The following is a 20571-nucleotide window of genomic DNA, read 5'->3' on the forward strand; positions in this document are numbered from 1 at the left end:
AGTGCAGAACACTTGCATGTCAAACCCCATGAAGACCTTTGTTAGAGGTCACACTCTGAACGTTCAGTACATTTCTTTGATAGAGGTTGAATCACTATGAAAAACACTACATCTATACTGTTGTATCTTTTTTTGGATAGCACCATGTTCAGAGATGACTTGTGTAGAAACCATGACCATCACTAGTTAAAGAGGAAGCGACTACCGTCTCTCCAACGAAGAAAACAGGCATGTAACAGCTGCTTGCAGAATGTCCTGTTGCAGAGCAGGATCCGAGTCAGTGCTTTGGCAAACTCTTGTGCTCTCCAAGAGTCCTAGAGGACTGCTGAGCACAGTTTTTCACTCTACTACTGGCCGTGGCATTTAGTCAGCAGCCTCACACTGGGAGGTGAGGGCAAAGGATGCAAATAAAAAACTAAAGAATGATGGTTCACTTCCCGCTCAGCCAGTTTCGATCAAGGTTGCCATCTCTTTCTGGTTTCCATCGTGCAGGTGTCCAGGCCACAAGTTTGATTGTCAAGAAAGATTAATCAGAGGAACAAAAAATTTGAGTAAATGTGAGACAAAATTTTCGATATCTCGATCTAAGCATTGGGGATGAAAGGTAGGGTAAAGATCCTGATTCGGAAAGGTGCTGAGTAGTTGATTTTTACCACTGATGTTAGTTCTTAATGCTTTTGTGTTCACATATGGGTTAAAGGGGCTGGAGTGGTGAATCTAAGTTTGCATGCCCTGGCTGCGAGGGACCTCCCATCCCCAGGGTAAGACTTCCTGCACCGGTGGAACAGTGCTGAAGCTGCATAAGGAACTGTATTATGTCAGTGCTTGTGCTGCAACTGATCTCTAGAGGGGCAGAAGATTTAATTCTCTGTATGGCTAGTCCAGCATCTCCTCATTCTGCTGTTTCTCTGAAAAAAATATTAAAAAAGAAAGGAATATTTCAGGTCTGTAGAGAACAAAATGCTGCTTCCTTTCTAGAGAGAAGTAAGCATTTACACGTAAAGCAATTTAAGAAGAGGTTTTCCCATTAAAGTCATCTTTTTGTATTGGTTTGTCATGACTTTTCTGATCTCCTGGCCTAACTCAGTTTTACTAAGCAAAAACTCGAACTGTTTATTCCTTCACCATACATTGGCCTCTCCACTGGGAATGGGACATACCTGGAAACTGTTCTCAGAAATTAGATTTTGTAATATAATGCTGAGAACTTATGATTTTAGGGCCAGGATCTTTGAACTGGAAGCATATCATAATACACTTATCTCTCACTATCCCAGCTGCGGTATCAAAAGCAGGAGGGTTGACGGTATTATGCCATGAGTACCTGCAGCAAGGATGGTATGGTGTCACGTTCCTTTGGAAGCACTGAGGTGTGGAAAGGGTCTGCTTTTCTGCCACAAAAGGCAGAGGAACATAATGAGGAAGTCCTGCCCTTATCTCAGCATCTGGGAAGTAAGCCTAATCCCACTTCTCTTTTCTCCACCTGCTACCCTCCAAGTCTACCTTCAGTTTTAGTACTGATAAGGCCACAGAGAGCTGTAGAAATTTGCATTAAAATGTTATTTACATGGGAAGTGGCTGGCTGTATGTCTCAGAACTGTTATTTCAAGAAATTCATGACAATTTCCATTCATTGGTTATACTCAGGCTCATATTTTCAGGGTCTGTTATGATTCTGTGGTGGTCATTCACTTTTTATATGTGTATATGCCTGTGAGAAAGCTACGAATGTCTTGTAGTTTCATGACTTAAGACGGTACTGTTCTCTGTGAAGAACTATAGTGCTTATACTTCCATTTGGTTTTGAATTAAAAGCATCAGTAGTGCATGGAGATTTATGGACAGCAGCCTAATTCAATGTTGTTAATGACACAGTAACAGACTGGTTTATATCAAAGCAGGGAGCACTTACCCTTTTGTCGTCTAGGAGGAAGAGATTTTGGTGTTTACCCTACAGTGAGGTTAGAAAGCAAATATAATTTGTCATGAGCTTTACCGGTCTCTACTTAACTTTAACAAACTTATTTGCTTCTTATATTTTTGCCCTGACTTTACTAAGCAGCATATTCAAAACCATGTCTCAGATGGCTAAGCATACTCATGCACCTGTACAACAGTGTGGCCTGTATGGCCAAGACCGCAGGGATATGACTTACAGACTGTTGAAGTGCAACAGGAAGGGATAAAAATGGCTTTGTCCTGCTATTAACTATGTAGAGGTGGGTCGTGTCAGCTATTAAGCAATAAAAAGGCATATAGAGTTAGTGGAGTTAATTTGTGCATGCCAAAGCATGAGGACCTGAACCGTAATACCCATCTGATAAATGTTTGTCCCCCTCAGATCGTTTCCCAGCTCTTCTGTCCTGTTTTGTAGCTGTGAAGGCCATCATGAATTTCTTTTCATAAAGCCTGTGCAATCAGGTGGTATGTAAAAAAAATCACACCTTGAATTCTTTGAGTTTGACCTTCGCTTCTGGAGTCTTTAGTGTATTGATTGAAAAGGAATTTGATCAATGGCATGGATAACAGATGAGAACAGACGGACCAGGCAGCAAAGCTCTTGCCCACAGTGCTCTCAATGCTACATTTGTGTTGGGAGCATTATGAGAGCAAGCAAGGGATGATGGCTGTGGTTACAAGACACAATTCCAAGCGCAGACTGTATGCCAGTGTCCAGCCTGGGGACATGCTACTTGGGTATATAACCTCACACTAGAAACACTCAGGGAAAGGCTGACAAAACTGTGGCAGTGCTGATATGAATGCTGCTCTGTAATACTTGGAATTAAACGTCTGTTTTCATTAGGATTGCTTTTTTCCCTCCATGCTCTCAGCTGACTGGTAAGGACTGGAATCTCTCTGGTACATGGGAGGTGGCTGTATGCTACAGATTTCCCCTCAAATCTTTTTTAAACGTAATGCGTATAGCTCCTTTTGTCATGGTTTTCTGTCTTAAGGGTGAGACAGACACTTCAGGCCTTGGTGCATGGGACAGCATCTGGACACTGCAGCCCCTCCTGTTGGGTTTTCCTGCTCATAAGGAAAAGCCTTCATTACCAGCCACGCTCAGTCTCCTATGACTATGACTCCTATGGACTCTGGTGATCTTTTTTTATTTGTGAAGTGATGTAAGAGAGATGCTTGGCACTTCCCTCGTCTCGTTTAAGGGTCTTAGTCCTTCCTACTCCCGTTTCTGCTGGCAGAACTTCATCCCACAAGAAGCTGGACTGGCCAACTGCCCAGCGTGAGAGCACGAGTAGGCCAAGGTATAATTGGAAGCTGACCTGAGCTGTGTGGTGTTCCTAAATGAAAATGACCATGCAATGCTTCTGCCACTAATCAAGTGAAATTTCTTCCAGCACTTATGAAACTTAGCAGAAAGATTGCTGGAAATATCTCCAGAAAGGGGAAAGTCCCGGCGAGTGGGGAGTGTGCCACAGTCTGTGGAAACGGAGAGAAGCCTCCGGAGGAGCAATGCAGGTTGTGTGCAGAGTTTTGTAAGCCCTTAAGAGGCTTGGTCTGTGGTTGAGTTTAAGGGCTGAGCTAATGCTGAGGTTGGTTCATCCAAACTACGAACCCATTCATTTACTTCAGTGGCTGGCTTTTGAGACAGCCAGATACCGCTTTCTTAATTGTCCAGGTCTGGATCCGTCCTTCAACCATGACATACTCTGTTTCCTTACTTCTCCCCAGCACTGCTGTGTTCACTGAACTGATTCATTCACATCACTGTACTTTTCAGTGCACTGCTTGCTGTCATCCTCAAAGATACTGGAACTTGCATGTTTGTATTTTCAGCATTAACATTTCTTTTGGTACTGTTGTCTCATGACTGCCTAAAAGCAGCTTCTTCAGCTGTCTGTTGTAGAATTATTGAGGTCCTCAGAGGCTTTACCAACAACACATTTCTCTTCCTGCAGGTTGACTATTGTGCTGTTCCCTCATACCTTTTTCTACAAAAGGGAAAACTTTTATTTAGTTCAGTGGGAGGAAGATCAGCCCCCTAACGTGTAGTTGGCTTGCTCAGCTGTTCCGATGTTTCTAAATACTGGACATCTCTGTTCCATTTAAACAAACAGTACTGAAAAAAATCCAATTATAGTAGTAGTTGTCAGTGTGGAAAACAAAGCTATTAAATTCTGATGTACAGCTGGATCTGTTTAGTTCCTAAATAGCATAGATCAGACTGTTTCTTCCTTTTCTTGTGAATTAGTGGCACAAATAAATTCTGCCAGAGACTAATGCAGTTTAGACATGAAAACGTTTCACTGTTTCAGTGTATAAACAGTCTGCATGCTTTGGATACATAAAATCAATATGTAATTCCGGTTGCACATTAATAAAAGGTCAGATTAATTTTATGGGGTAAATGCGGGGTACTGCTATATAAAGCAATAATAGGATGGACCAATGCATTAGGGGGATACGTTCTTATTGCACTTAAGAGCTTTTAAACTGGAAATCTGTTTTTTTGGCTGAGGCAGATTTCTGTCTATTAAATATTTCCTCTGAGTTGCGCCCATGACTCCATTTCTCCCCTTTTGTTTCCTCCAGACATACGCGCCAAAACAAATCCCAGAGCCCTTATCCAGCAATTGTACTGCAAGGAGAAGTCTGGATAAGATCCCCACCATAGCCAATAAACAGAATATGATAAATCGGGTAAATGTCGCTGTCATCCAAGGGCATCCTGGTGTGCTCATGCTGTCCTACTGGAAGGAAGGACTGCGCGTCAAACTCTGGTTTCTGCAGCAGCAAAGTAGGGCAGAGGAATAAAGGAAAACATTTAATAACTATGCATTATTAATACCACTAGCAGGCCATTAAATCACCCATACAACACACATTTAATGAAGGGGAATATGTTGTTTGAACGCTGTGTAATTGTCGAACTAACTCATTTGGCAGAGCAGCATGTTTTGCGTCTTGAACTGACAGTTTCGTGAGGTTGCCAGCAGAGCTGGGAAGGTTGGCATTTCACTGTAGAGATTGAGAATGATCTCAGAGCCCTGAAGTCATGTTGGAGAGAGCTAAATTCGGTTGCCTTTTTTGTGACAGATCCCTATAGTTACTTGATTTGCCTACCTATTGGTTTCCCACTCTGTAGAAGAGGTCTTGTAACATCATCTTCCCCTCAACATTTTGCCTTGGTAGAATAAAAACTTTCCATAGGGTGGTATATCAGCAGTCACCAGAGACATAAGGGACAGTGGTTTGTTTTAAAGAAAATTTTAAAGAAAACACATTTCCTTTTTCTCTTTCCATTATGTTTTGCACTCCTTTGTACCTTTGTGTTTCCCGAAGAGACACGGCCCTATTATTGTGGACCTATGTTATTGTTTTAAATGGAACTCCTTATCAGGTTTAATAGGTTTCAGTAGAGCATTGTTAAATCCTACACAAAACCTTTTACATCTGCAATTTAAATGAACTTTAATTTGAAATTCAGCTTTGAAGGAACCATTATTTAGCAGATTTTTGCAATCTGACTAAGTTTGCTTGCATATGGAAAACAAGCCTTCCCATTGCTGTATTTAGAGTAGGAATGAATTTCCCATATTTTTAAGAAATTGGAAGGACTAAGATGTATAGGTAGGGTACTCAACATTTTCCTAGTAAGAAGACTTGTGAAGAAATGAAATACATTCTGTGGAATCCCTGAGTACATAAAATACCTAATATAAGTATCACTGAGTGTCCTTTCGACAAGTTTCAACCTTTCAGAAATACTTATGAGTTCCTAAAATGTCAGCACTTTTTCAGAGGCAGGCAGTGAACTAAGGCTACTTTGGCAAAGTCAAAATGTGAAGTCAGGTATTTGAGGAAAGTCAGTTTCTTCTTATTGAATTAAATTCCCTTTTTTTCTCTTTCCTTTTTTTTTCTCTTTTTTTTTTCTTTTCTTTTCTTTTTTTTTTTTTTTCCATTTTGATATGCCACAATACAGCAGAAGAGCTAAGCAAGAAGTGGTCTTCACTCAAGTGATGTATCTTGTCCATCATTTCATTCTGCAGAAACCTTCAGGTTTTCTGTTTCTAAAATGATATTGCCAAGAAATAATTCTTACTTCTGCTGCGAAGTAGATAATATTTAGTCACCAAAAGCTTCTGAATATGGGATATATGCAACCACAATATGGGGATATGCAGAAATGTTTCTTTGTATTTGTGGCTGACAAAATAATGTATTTCTTCTTGATTTCTGTATTTCTGAAACTCTGAAACCATATGGGAATAAATGATTGAAGTTATTGTGATTTACCTGCATAAAAAAGAATTGTGTTGTATCATGATAGTCACAGCAACAGTTCACTGGGTTCAAGACCACGCATCACTGGATGAGGCATGCCACCAGTTTCATCTCCTCATTCTGTGTCCAGACCTGTATTCATTTAGTTTTTCAGACAGCATTTAACAGCCATCCATCTGTTCCCTACGTTCTCTAGAGTAAAGGCATACAGACACATTTTTCTGTTTCCTGTTTCAAGTAACTTGCATATTCTTGGTACACAGGTAGTATTAAAGCTTGGACCCCTGTTGGAGAGTGACAATGTTGTCATACCATGACGGTGATGTGAAATGTGAACCCAGCAGGAGGAACAGCATCAGTCTTTTCAGAAAACAAAACCAGCAGAAAACTAAATTGGAGCCTTTACAAAGGATGCTTACATCTGTGTTTGCTGTATCAAAAAAGCAGGAGGAATACCTAACATTTGGAAAAGAATGAAGTTACTCATTTTTTCAGTCTGCAAGTGCTCAGATAGTGTGAATAGGATGGGTAGAGAGTTAGTTATACACTGGTCCCATTTCCTGAAAAGAAAGGGAAGCAAGGGTTCAGCTCCCTTTTTAGCTTCATGGAAGACGAATCTGCATTTCTTGGCTCCTAAATACCATCCGTCTCTCATACTGTAGCTCTTTCACAGTTTCTAAGAGAATTTAAGGTTGATTGGACTGGAGGGAATATGATTGCGTGCAACCCTTGAGCATTAATGCAGGAGTAAAAACTTTGGAGTTCTGGTTGTTGTTTCTTTTTTCGTTAGAGTATTTGCATGTGCTTGACTTTGCTCAGGCTTTGATGTACATGGTGCTCATACAGGCTTTTTTCAAGGTTGGCACTCACGGAGATTAGTATAAACATTTCTGGCCCTTCTTTCAGACTTCTTAGTTCTCCAGTGACCTTCATGTATCCTTTCAAGCACAATTTTCTATGACGTCTTAACAACAACCAGATTGTGCACTGAATTAAAGCCTACTTAGTAGTAAGAACTGTGCCTTAAGGGTAAGCAAGCTATTTTGCCTTACTCATGGTTTACAGGGACTCATCCTTAGAATTAGTGATGGCAATTAAAATTTATATTCTAGCAAAAGGAGAACAAGTTGTTTAAGAGAATAATCTGACTGACATGAACATAATTTAGCCCTGGCCTTAGTTTTGTGAAATACTCTGGGAAACTTAATTGCAGCCAGCCAGTATCTCCCAGGTTTGTATGAATCAGAAGATCAGTTGTTGAAACCCACAGTGCACAACACACAAACTTGGAAGACATGCAGAGGAACCATAGGACAGATGTACATACATACTGTGCAATATGTTTGCTACAAAAGGAAAAAAAGCACCTTCAGCTGCTTTTTGTGAGTGACCCAATCTTCCTGACAACTACTGGGAGACCCTGAGAACACCAAATACATCATTTTTTTCAGGAAACTAAGGCGCTGCAAAAAATCAATTGAGATTGCAGTCTGGCTGAGCATGGAGCTTTGCATCCTCTCAAGGCTGGTGCAGCTTTAATACCCAGTTGCAGTTTGCAGTTCTCTAAGTGGGAAGTAAAACACTTGAAAACCTGTTACATGAGATAACTGCTGCACAAAGATCTGCAGAAGGGCTATTTTCAACCATATATTGACCTTATATTCTTTATCTTAACAGTGACACAGTAATTCACTGTAAGAGAAAAAATAACGGTAGTGGGGGAGAAGTTAGTATTTTTTTTCCACCTAGAAAACAGCACAAATCATGATTCATGCACTTCAAAAGCAATACTTTTGCATTAACTTACTTCTAGCTGCAGCTTCCCTAGCTGTTAATACAGTAGAACATCATCACAGTTCATGTTTTATTTGTTGCTGAAGTGTGGCTATCAGCATAAAAAGGAACAGAACTTTGATCATGGTGAAATCTTATGTTAACATTGTGCTTCCTTCTAGCCAGTGAAAGCAGTCGCACACAGGCAGTGTTTAACATATTTGTTCATTCATTTACCAGAAACATTTTAATTTCAAAACAGTGTCATTAGCTATAGTATACAAGGTATCTACACTTCCATTTCATAGGAAAGAGATGGAGATGCAGCTATTTGATTTATTAATAAGCCAAAGAAGCTTTTGCAATAAATCAGAATTTAGCAGCTTTGTTCCCTTATGTAAAATACTATTCTAATTAGATTTTCTCCCCTCACAGATATTATCTGGTTAAAGACCATAATCACATATTTCAAGATAATTGTAACAGTATTCAAGTACACAGACGGTTAGATTTAATGATACAAGACTTTTAGTTCCAAAACTGAATCAGAAATGCAAAGAATCCAACAAACAGCAGAAAGAGCATGTTCAGTCGTAGTGCTGAGGAAGTCAGGTAGGTTTGGTAATCTCTGATCTTGATACATTTTTGTGTTTGGTTTGGTTTAGTTTGGTTTGGTTTTGTTTTTTAGAGTTGTTGGCTTTGCTGGCAGGAATTCACAGCAGCAAGGAAGTTTGATTGCTGTACCAATTAATGCGTCCGTATGGCACTGAAACCAGGCTCTCTTTGCTGAGTTCAGCAACCAAAGAAAACCATTTAGTTATGCTGGTTTTGTTAGGTGTCTCCAGGAGTCTCTCAGAGGCGTTCATCAAAGACACTAAGATTTCTTTCTTTCCTTTTACGAGGACCACTAAATGAAAATTTGCACTGAACTGAGTAACACTCTTCACAATGTGTATATTGTAACCAAAAGACAAAAACGTTTCTCTTTCTAGCCAATATTTTCCCTCCAATTTGCAAATGCAATTTAATCTACTGTGGTGACTCTTCTTTACCACAATACTTAGGCAGCCAGAGAGTTTATTATTGAAACACCTCAAGCACTATTTATAGGTTATTTTTCCCGTACTTTTTTTTTTTTTTTTTGCAAAGGAGTGAACTAAGACATAAAAGAAAAGAAGGTGGTGTTCTGGGACAGCAGAGCAGGCGTTACAAAGACAGCACAGGCATTCCCAGCACAACGTGCTTCTGTGTGAACTTCACCCTCTACAAGAAGCTGATCTGAAGCCTGCTGCTGGCTGCTGCTGGCTGCTGGCGTGGTGTTGATAAGGAAGAGGGGAATAAGGGTCAAGGGGGGTGAATGTGCAGCTTTACAGCATTTGCCCCGTTCTGCAGCCTAATCAAGGCTTAGCTGCCTCCACAGGACTGGGTACTTCTGAGCATTCCCAGCATCAAGCTTCAGTCACCTAGAGAAAGTTAAGGCAAACCAGGAGAAATATCTAATGAGCTTAAATACTGACAGTATTTGGTGTGAAGATCATCTGGACTTCTTGCTAAGGCTCAGGTGCTTGACTGCTGACTTTGATGTAATTTAGGGAGTCTGATTCTCAGCATAGGAGTCTTATTCTTTACTCAAAGCTGGCCTTCGGTTTTGCTGCTTATTTTTTTCTTGTTTACAATCTGAATTCTGCATATAAAAGTGATTCTTCCCTGCAGTGGGCTGTAACTGTCTCAAAGTGACAGCCCATCTTCACAATTCTTACATCTCTTCTTTCTCAAATGTACAGTAAAGGTTTCCAAAAGTGTCAGGTGTAGGAGGTTTGAATTGTCTCCTATGTACTATAAGACTTTCTTTCTTCCAAGCATAATTGGCAGAAATTCCACACCACCTCCCTTTAAGGAGTACCATTGATGGCGATCCTGACATATCCTCTAGTCACTTTTACCTCTTATTTAAAATGTAGTTTCTTGCACATCTTCTGAGTGGATCCAATTTAAAAATATATATTAATAATAATAAATTGAGACTCCTGTGTGTTTCAGAGAAGCTGGCAATAAGACTGTCCTTTGGTTACTGATTCTCAGGCAGCTATTCCCATAAAGTAGTCTAAAAGGTGGTGGTTGGGGCCTACAGCTGCTCAGCAAAAAAAAAAAAAAAAACATTATAAAATGTAACATTTGCAGTATGATCACTGTTGAAAGTTTAATGATACATGTATGATGATTCATAACTGGTTCTTTCATGCAAAGAGTGTGCAAAGCAGTTTTCTAATGGTTGTCCTCACTGATGGAGACAAACAGCTGTCTCGGCAGCACCAGAACTGGGCATCTGTCATTTCACTGCGTAGTTTGTTTAGTCTGGAAAAGAAGGAAGAATCTTGATTTTTATTTAACAAAAGCAAGTAATTATGCTGTGATAAGATGTTTTTCCTCAGGCTCAACAAGGTGGTGCCTGCAGGTAAACATATCTGCAGTCAGCAAAATTACTGGCTTCAGACTAATGTGGTAGAGAACCAAGAAGAGTTTTTAAGTGTTAATTAGGAAAAAGTTATTCTGCTATATGTTTCTAATTTACTGTAATAGATTAATTTATCTTTGTTGTCATAAAGCATTTGAGAAATCTAGCTAATATTTCAAAACCTCACATTGGCTTTTTCAGAATGGACAATGTATGGACTTACATTGTCCTAGATTTTCGGTAGCTTCCACTGAACGTGATGTATAGTGATACTTTTGAGTATTCTCAGCCTTCCCAGGTAAATTTGCTTTTTCCAGTCCAGATCAAATTCATTTGACTTCTGGGTTTGGCTTCTTTTTTCTAATGGCTTTAGAAACTCATATTCTTTCACTTGCAGAACAAAAAAGTCATCTTTGTAAGGGAGATTTTACAAGGTACCTACAGAAATCTGGTGCTCAGGTCTCTTTGATTTTCAGTGCCAGTGGTCAGTGTGATTCAACTGATTGCCTTTGAAAAAATGGACATTTTTTGAAAAAAAGTATATTATGAAAGCTATTTAAGAAAGTGATTCTGACTGTAATTTGCAAATCTTTGCACTAAGTAATTAGTATTTTTATTTTTCCAGGACTCAGAATTTGACCCGTTGAAGTTCACCAGTGTCATTGAATGCGAGAATCCAAACAACGACTTAAGTAGGTTTCGAGGTTACATGTGAGTATTTCATATAATATCCTTCAGTATACACTCCCTTCCTCTGACACGGAATTAAGCACATGCTGTTTCTGTTTGGGTTGTGTTATATAAGCTGTGCCATCATCATGCTAAATATCTAGGGATGCATATGCAGCTCTTGTAGAGGAGAGTATCTGTCCTATAATGGAGGTGGGAGCCTCACATTTCCATTCCTTAGGATGAATGTATTTTCTAGCTTTGATCAGTTTAAACTCCAGTAATGAATGCACAAAGCAGTGCAGTTATGGACACTCTTCGTCCTTTCCCTCACTCCGAGGATCAGAAAAGCCCATCTGGAAATGGGAGGAAATAGAAAACCAGTCCAAGAAAGCCAACAAACAAGCACAATCTGTTATACTCTGTTTTTATGAAGATGTGTCTGTTTGATGTTTCTTTTAATGTAAGTGTCATTGAAGAAAATCAGAAGGCAAAACTGATATTTCACCAGCTATGGCAGTATTCCTTTACTCTCATTCAGACAAAATAAAACAATTATCTCATACAATGGGCGTGCTTGTTCATTACCATGCAGAATCACGTACGACCGCTTGACTTAATTCTAAACAAACAGAACTGCATTAACTGGGTGCTCATCTCTGGCCAATTAGGCCTACTCAGAAACAAATGTGAAATGTTTAAGTATGTACAGAACACTTTGTTTCTAATGTAGCCAGGATTGTAGTGTGTGGGCATGCCGACAGTAGTGGTGACTTAAGAGGTGCACTCTTGCGTGACTTATTTTTCTGCAGTCTGTAAACTCATGCAGCATGAGAGACCAGGATACTTAATTTCTTTGTCTAAATTTTAATGAAAAGAGCTAAACAGATGCTAATTCTGTTTAGAATACCATAATTTATTATCCGTATGGATTAGGAGTTATGAGCAGTATTGAATTGCGTAAATAGCACAAAGATTGAAAATTGCTGGGGCTTGGGGAGTTTTTTATAGTGATGCTATTTACCAGCTCGGTTACTACTCTCAGATGTCACAGATTGTGTAGGATGTACTGTCAACTGGTGTAAATCAGGATAGCTTTTTCGAAACTACATCAAGTTGTAGTGTGGGAAAATGTGTTCCTTTATTTAACACCACAAAGCCCTACAGTTCATTTAAAGATAAAAGTTTTGTATTAGACATTACTGTGTGAGGGTGTGCAACTGTCTACATTAATAGAGAGCCTGCTGTACTGCAGAAATGACATTTCCAGATATAGAAATGGAAAGTTTGGCAACTTTTCTAGCATACTTCATGTGTGTGAATCTTAGTCCCCAAAATATTCAGCATAGAATCATAGAACGGTTGTGGCTGGAAGGCACCTTTAAAGATCATCTGGTACAACTCCCCTGCCGTGGGAAGGGACATCTTAAACTAGATCAGAGTTGAATGCTGTAGAAGATATGTATACATGTGTCTTTCATTATGTATTTATTTATGTACTCCATGTGAAAAATGTCCATAGCACGTAAGTTACAAAACCGAATTATGTAGCAGATAATACTGTAGTATGTTCTGGAAAGCTATTTCACAAATGATGTGGATGTATTTTGACTCAGCAAAAATCAAGATATCAGTTGTGAATCTGGCAGGAAGCATCAGGTCTCATTTTCTAGTTCTCTTCAGCTATGCCGCAAGAGATTTACAACTAAAGGGCCATAGGGCATTTGAAGAGTGGGGGCAGCCATCAACAAATAATATCTCAGTCTCCCAATTCATCAAGGGAAAGAGCCTTTTTTTCACCTCTTTTCAGATTTTCTTCATTAGTATTATGAAATCAAGAGTATATTTCACATCACATGTTAGCAAGATGAATAGTAATTAGCACATCTCAATTGAAACATGTCATTACTGTGTCAAAATCTTAACTCTTGTTCAAAATCTTACCAGCAGTCAGTGCTTGAAAGGCAGGTTCAGGTAACTCCAAGCTGATAATATCTTAACTGCAAAGAAATGCTACTTAGGTATTTATATAGGGGTGCTATGAACTTAGTAAGTTTTCATTTTTGAAGAAGTCTATGTTTTTCTATTTAAAATATGAAGAACACCTTTGGTTCCAAGGTCTATGCTGACAGATCTTTCGGGGAACAGAAATATTTGAGTGTGTACATGTTATAAACATGTAAAATTCTGTCCCCACCATTAACCTAACTGTGATCACTATAGGTAACCAACATAGCACAGGCAGCTCGGGATGAAATGAGATAAGATAAACCAACAATAATATAAACCTGCATTAAACATGCTCTTTATGTGCGAGATAGACAGGGAGATTGCCTGTCTGAAGTGCTTGCTGTAATACTGTTCTGCCGTTTCTTCACCCTCAGAAACATATTTCTTCTTTCTTGTTTCTTCTATAAGTCTTGTGGGTAAAAAGAATAGAGAAAAACCTTACGTGCCCTCTGACTGTGTGCATCTAGCCAGAGTATGTACAGTATGCATGGCAGGGATTCAAAAATCCTGTTTCAGGTTACAAAAAATAGAAAAATTGGCTTTAAAATCTTGTTTCTAGCTTTTTGTATGTATGTGTGCAAGGGAGAAAGAGAAGTAGTCTTCCGGCTTCTCGGCTTTTCTCTGAAAGGTAAAAGTTTTATGATTAGAAGAGTGATATCAGAAAAGTTGATTGGGAAGTTCCAAAATATGTGTAGGAAGGAACAACAACAACAACAGTAATAATAATAATATATGAATGCACGTGTGCATTTCTATTTCAAAGGTTCTCCTGAGTTTACAAAAAAAAATAATATAAAATCACATAATCACATTGCAATTTTTTAAGGAAAAAGGGTTTGGTATCATTGTCTCTCTGACATGCTGTAGTGACTCAGAATTTCCCAAATCAAACTGGAGTACATTTCATCAGTGTTGAGTCGGGTAGGTTCTGATCGAGGATGGTGACGTTTAAGTATTTTCTTTGGGATTCTCAAGTGCTGGGAAGCAATGACAGCTCCACCATTTGCTTTTTAAGAAATTTGAGTGAAAGAAAATACTGCCTTTTGGATTTGGCATTGATACGTCGCCTTGCTGCTTAACACTGGCAAACAAGGAAAAGCATGACAGAAGGCTGAAATGAGCGCTTGTCGTACTTGTGTTGGAGTTACTGTATTAAGGCATGTGTGCAGGCAGCCCAGTGGTCTTGACGCCTGCAAGTTATCTTCAGATACTGCACCGTTGCTGTGCAGCAGGATCAGATGTGGTATAAGCTAAATGACAACAAAATCTAATAGCGTAGAAAAAGTACACAAGCAATTGTTGCCATGAACAATATGCCTATCGCAGTCCACTATTACTGCCAAGTGTAAAGAACTGATGAAAGCTATAAGATCATAAGCCATTATTTTCTAAGTAGATTTATCTTTTAAAAGTCCATTTTTTAACAGGCATCATAACTGTGGCTTGGAGACTTCATAGAAAATTCAAGCTAACATTAATTTCTGAGGAAGGAAGGCTAATGTACAATTCAGTCTGAAAAAGCTGGCAGAACAGCAGAACCCTGGAAATAGCATAATTTCTACAGTATGGATTCATTAAAAAACTATTTCCCATAGTGTAAGCCCAATTAAATGTGGGTAATTCTCCAGCGGCAATCAGTGTTTACACTAATTGACACCTGCTGTTGGGCAGCTCCCAGTTTTGGAAGCTCCATTGGCAAAAGGAGAGGCAGTGAGTAACAGAGGGTTGCTGAACAAAACCTCTTCTCTCATGCATGAGGCCCACGGGGTGGACTGAGCAGGGGAAGTTTTCTCCTCATGAAAAATAAATAATTAGATAGATAAATAGATAAATAGATAAATAAATAAATAAATAAATAAAGCCTGCTGCAGCTACTTCAGCTCTCAGATCCACCTCTTTTTCTCCATTTCCCTAGCAGTGAACAGCTAAGCATACCTGTTGAAACACCCATGCTTTTAAATTAATTTCTTGGGCTCTTAGAAGCAGGGAGTGGGTATAATATGTTATACTGAAATAAAAAGGACTATGCATGTGTCTATATATATATATACACAAATGTATTTATATTATTTATGGATATGTTCCATTCATTCAGAGCACTGCTGACTAGAGGCTACTTAGCATAACCAGTTCCTTAATCTGCAAGCAGTACTACTAGTCTGGGAAAGGCTACAAAGGATTCACCATTGTGAGCCTTTTTTTTTTTTTCTTGTAGATCTCAGGGGATTTGATGTAGGTCTTCAGGCCTGAGATCCTAGAAGCATTTGCTGAAGTTAGAGTTTTCATTTTCATTTAGAAAAATAAAAAATTCTAATGAGAAAAGCATGAAGATACAACCCAGGTATGAAGGCTTAGAAAATAGAACATAAATAAAAAGAACTCCTTTTTGTGTGTGTGTGTGTGAAAGTCACAATTTTAAGCCAATTTTTAGATTACAGGGAACACAGGATTTTAAATGCTTAAATCTAGGTATCCATCGTTTCACGTTATAACAGCACAGTGTAAATTTTAGGACATTGCAATTTACCAAGATTTCTATTGCACTCCCAGCTTTTACTAATTTCTCATTGCAATTGTTTTTTTAGAACTTGGAAGTATGATGGTTTTGATGCTTTGCAAGTGAAGGCAGAACATGGACACATTTCAGATTGCTTTAATGTGCTCTGAGGCATTAGGATACTGCAGTCTGTTAAATTAAATTTTATTCATGCAGACAAGGTCTGAAATGATTATTTGTTTTTTCTTTTTTTTTTTTTACCTAATAAAGCATTTTAATGCTATGTTTTAACTGTTGTTACTATTGTTGTAATTTCACTTGTGACAGTTAATTCTCATAAGGCTGTTTTCTGTAGTTCTCTGACAACTGAAATTTAAGTTACTCCATCCATACATAGCAGAAGTTGCAATGGAAATGTAACTTTTTAATTTTCACATGTGCAAATCAACAGGAATCACCAGGGCGCATGCCCTCTTCTTTCGTAGACAGTGCGACACTTCTGAAAAGAATCTGTCTTGCTCTCACTGATGAGCACATGGATATGTTTTCCTTTCTTTATCACTGAACTGACATGTATTATTCCTGGCACATCTTCCTTAGTGCCACTGCTTCTGAAGCACTGCCTTTTCTCTATTTCCTCATATTTCATTTTAGGATTTTTTGATAAAAACATGTGAATGCTGTGTAAATATTATGCACTACACAATTGCTCTTAGATGGATTGGTTTTACAGTTACTGAACATGCACAACTGTGCATGGACAATCTGTACAAGCGCAGAAGGTTCAATGCATTTTCAAAACATTAGATTGTCTACACACATGGTGTAGATTTGGCCTTCGTATTGCTAGTGAACGTATGTCCAGTACATTTCTATATCCCACAACCTAGCCAGAGCAACTGGTACTACTCCAGCTGGGCTGCTGCATGGCTGGGATTCCTGGGTAGGTATTCTCAGTTTTCAAAGTCTGTCAGAGGATCTTCCCAGGAGGAAGATATAAGGAAATATTTCACAGTCAGGGTGACAAAACTTCTTAAAATTTGAAGATGCTTCCTGGGCTTATATTATGGAGTAGTGTGATTTAACAAGCTTAATGTTTTGATATGTTTTGCTTTGTTCTGTTTTTAAATTTTCTGCAGCATACATAAAAATGGAAAAAAAGATGGACTGTTCAAAGAAAATCTTTTGTTACGTGGATGCACTATTAGAAATACAGAAGAAGTTGCAGGAATTGTAATCTACGCAGGTAAAAGTTGTTTTTCGGTCTGACTATGCATACTGTCTCTCCATAGTTTCCTTGAAACACTAACAGAAATCCCTATTACATCATTTAATGCAATTGCTTTTGCAGGGCATGAGACCAAAGCTTTATTAAATAATAATGGACCCCGTTACAAGCGCAGTAAGCTTGAAAGACAGATGAATGCTGATGTCCTTTGGTGTATCCTCATACTTTTAATCATGTGTCTGTTTTCTGCCATTGGTAAGTACTCTTTAAAAATAGAAACTTAAGTATCAGGCTCACTTGGGATTCATGTACTTAGCTATACCAAGAATATGTGTATATGCCAGAGCATGAAATCCATATAGCTGCCTCCATACTATCCAATTTTGGTTGTGTTTCCTTGAAATCAAGATGTTTTGATACACAGTCCCATTTAAATAGTTTCTTAGTATCAATCAAATATATGCTATTAGTACCAGAGATCTGAATGTGTAGATTTTACCACCTCCAAAAATGTCAAGTCAAAAAGAAGCCACTTTATAAGCAGTGCCCTCAAAATTACAGGTGGTAGAGCATAACATGCCATTAATCAGTCAACAAAGTAATTTATGAGCAGAGAATAAACATAATTAGCACAGTTCTATTCCCCAGTACTGTTTATTAAATCAAGGGCACAGCGTACAACATTTATGCACTGTCCCTAAGGCGGCAGCTTTAAACCCAAAGAAATACATAAAAGTCTAAATCTGCATAAATCCAATTAGAAAACCCTCTAGACTTCCTGGAGTGTTTAAGGAAATGCTGAGGTTCAGGTTAATACTCTGCAGGCTGTTTTTCTATTCACTTGTGAGAAAGAATTGAGTTTTACATTTGGCACTCAAAATGATTGTTAATATATTGCATATGAATTCCATATCCTTCATGTTTGTGTGTTCTCTAATGTTTGTGTGTGAGTCATGCTGCAGAAACACCAGAATGTTTCCTAACAACCACCGTGGAGTTTAATAACAATCCTTTGCCTTTTTAATAAGTCTCAGTGTGCCTTTTTCCAGGTATTGTTAAATACTGCTTAAAGATGAGTTTTTCCAGCTGTGAATCAGTCAGGGTATTTGTTTCCACTGAGTTCAAGACACTCGTGTGTAGCATCTCAGCATGGGGGAGAAGTGCTGCAGTGGGCTTAATTGCAGGGAGTCCCTGCCTGCAGCTGTCCCCTCTGCCACTGCAGCAGAGGCGATGTCCCCAGAGCAGTGGCAGCAGGCTGTGTGCCACCGTGGCTTCACTACAGCTGTGACTCCTGGGCTGCATGAATGCAAATGGGAGGAGGTGGCACACGGTAGATGACACACGTGGCATCATCCGCTCTGGCACATCTGCTCTGAGGACAGAAACCACCAGCAGAGGGCCAAAGCAAACCGCTGGAGGTGGTAGCAGCCACATAAAGCTGGGAAGAGGTTTGCTCGAGTGCTTCAAAACCAGAGGTGCCTGGTGCTTCAGGCGTGCAAAGCTGCGTTCTGTAAGAGTCAGGCAACTTCTGTGCCTCCTGTTAAGACAGTGTAAGTGGAGGAAATCTGAATCAGGATATTTATAAAACAAGTCTTGATGTAGGTCATTCTAAGTGTGGGAGTTCAATTTTTGCTCTCAAGAATAAAAATATAGACATCAGTCCGATGATATGCTCGTATTGGTAGCACAAGGACAAAACAGTTTTCTTACTTGGCTTAAGTATTGTTTTTATTTTTCAAGAGTTCAATGCTGTTTTATTGTATCAAGATATAAAGGAAAGTGTAAAACCTAGTAAAATGTGCCTTTCAAAAGATTACTTTTAAAGTAGGCCTTTGTCCTCTTCTGCTGATTTTTAACATGCTGTGAAGATAATTTGAAGGCATATTATGGTGGGGGAATTATACTTTGGTTTTAACCCTAAAACATCAGGCAAACCACTTTAGGTCTTTTGGGGGTCTTCCAGAAGATACTGGCTGCAAATCCTAGCACTCTACTTAAAAAGGCAACTTTCTATCTTTAACAAGAATGTGCTTTTCCCAAAATAATAATATCCTTATTTTTATGTAGTTACCAGCATGATCGATAAAAAAAGGCTTTTGGCAAGACTCTAAATTTCTTCTGTTCTTAGTTCCTCAGCTTCACTGCTGTTGGCTCTGCTGCTACTCAAAGCTTAAACTAATAATTTAGACTAGCCAGATTGCTTGTTTTGGATAAAGTTACATGAAGTGACTCTTAAATGCCGTCCTTAATGCCAAACAAATACCTTTCCAAAATCTGAAGCCCCTGTAAAAATAATAATTAATAATAATAATAATAATAATAATAATAATAATAATAATAATAATAATAATAATAATAATAAAGTCTTTGGGACCACTTTCAAGACAGAGAGAGTAGCTGAAAACAAGTATCAATTTCCTGTGTAACTCATCTCACTCATCTCTAAGGACAAATTTGTATCATAAACCTTTTTTTGAGTTACTATGGATTTTTCTCTCTTTCAACTCTTCTACAGGTCATGGACTATGGGTATGGCAATATGGTGAGAAGAAGAAACCAGTTTTTGATGTTCCAGGGCCTGATGGCAAATACTTGTCTCCTGTTTTAGCTTCCGTGTATTTATTTCTGACAGCGATCATAGTTTTTCAGGTATGTGAGTTGTATATAACGTCACCTATGTTCATTCTGTAATAAAGGTATAAATGTGCAGTGTGTGTAGTGCCCTTTCTACAACTAAGGCATGTGAGAAGCTAATCAAGTACTAAAATTAATACTAAACATGTAGTCACTTTAAATTTTATCTACAGGGAATGTGATAATATATAACCAGAAATCTAAACCAAAGAAAGATATGGTCTACCACGTGGTAAAAAGATGAGAACTTTTCTTTAAAATAAACAAACCAAACATTGTCAAACACTGTCAAACAAACTGATAAGCTGCCAGAGCTGCACGCTGGTCTTCAGGAAGGAAACCATCTGAAAACCAACTTTCCACAAAAGACTCAGGTCTATTTGATTCTATTTTATTAAAAAAAGTAGGAAGAGAGAGGATGCAATGGATCCTCCTGGGATAAAACAAGCTTTATGCTTCACATCCACCCACTGTGGAACAACACATCAGAGGTTCAGGGTACCACTTTGGGTACACTGTCCTGGTATGAACATAGGTTGTATACTTCTTTAGCAACTTTCAAAAAACATGCTTCTTAACAACTTCATATCAGCCGAATAAGTATCTGGAGGGAAAACTCAAGTACAAGATAGGTATTTCATGGATCTTTGACAATCTTTAGTAAACAGCTGATAATCTTCTCTGGAGACGGTTCTCACATCTCTTTCTTCAGCAGCTAAAGAATGTGTTCTTCATTCAGATTACATGCAGTGCAAAAGCCATGGCCAAAGTGATTGTTCCTGTGGAAAGCTTTACAATTCTCATTTTGATTCTCTTACTGCTGCAAAGTGAATTTGTAAATGGTCTATTATTTATGCAGAATAAAATTATTCTGTTTTTTAAATATAAAATATCACATTTACAGGACTCTGACCATGCTGTTTTATTTTATTTTGTTTTGTTTTCCTGGTTAGTTTCAGGCTCAACTTAAAAGTCCCCAAAATATTTGCTATAATAATAATAATAATGTATTTACATAATAATGTATTTTAGATCTGCAATTCACTGTAGGTTTTCCTA

General features: G+C 38.5%; 1 protein-coding gene across 4 annotated transcripts in view; it reads left to right on the forward strand.

Annotated features, from left to right (window-relative positions):
• The window catches only part of ATP10A (ATPase phospholipid transporting 10A (putative)), a 111031-nt gene that overhangs the window by 51335 nt on the left and 39125 nt on the right, over positions 1-20571 (forward strand). For 3 of the 4 annotated variants that reach the window (XM_038173183.2, XM_072030591.1, XM_038173184.2), the window contains exons 3-6: positions 11100-11185; positions 16790-16896; positions 17002-17133; positions 19394-19527. In XM_038173183.2, coding sequence (XP_038029111.2) covers positions 11100-11185; positions 16790-16896; positions 17002-17133; positions 19394-19527 — 459 coding nt within the window. The remainder of the gene's footprint in view (positions 1-11099; positions 11186-16789; positions 16897-17001; positions 17134-19393; positions 19528-20571) is intronic. The other variant, XM_038173185.2, reaches the window with a different exon arrangement.

Source organism: Anas platyrhynchos, chromosome 1 (assembly GCF_047663525.1).
Source record: "Anas platyrhynchos isolate ZD024472 breed Pekin duck chromosome 1, IASCAAS_PekinDuck_T2T, whole genome shotgun sequence".
NCBI classification, from domain to species: domain Eukaryota; kingdom Metazoa; phylum Chordata; class Aves; order Anseriformes; family Anatidae; genus Anas; species Anas platyrhynchos.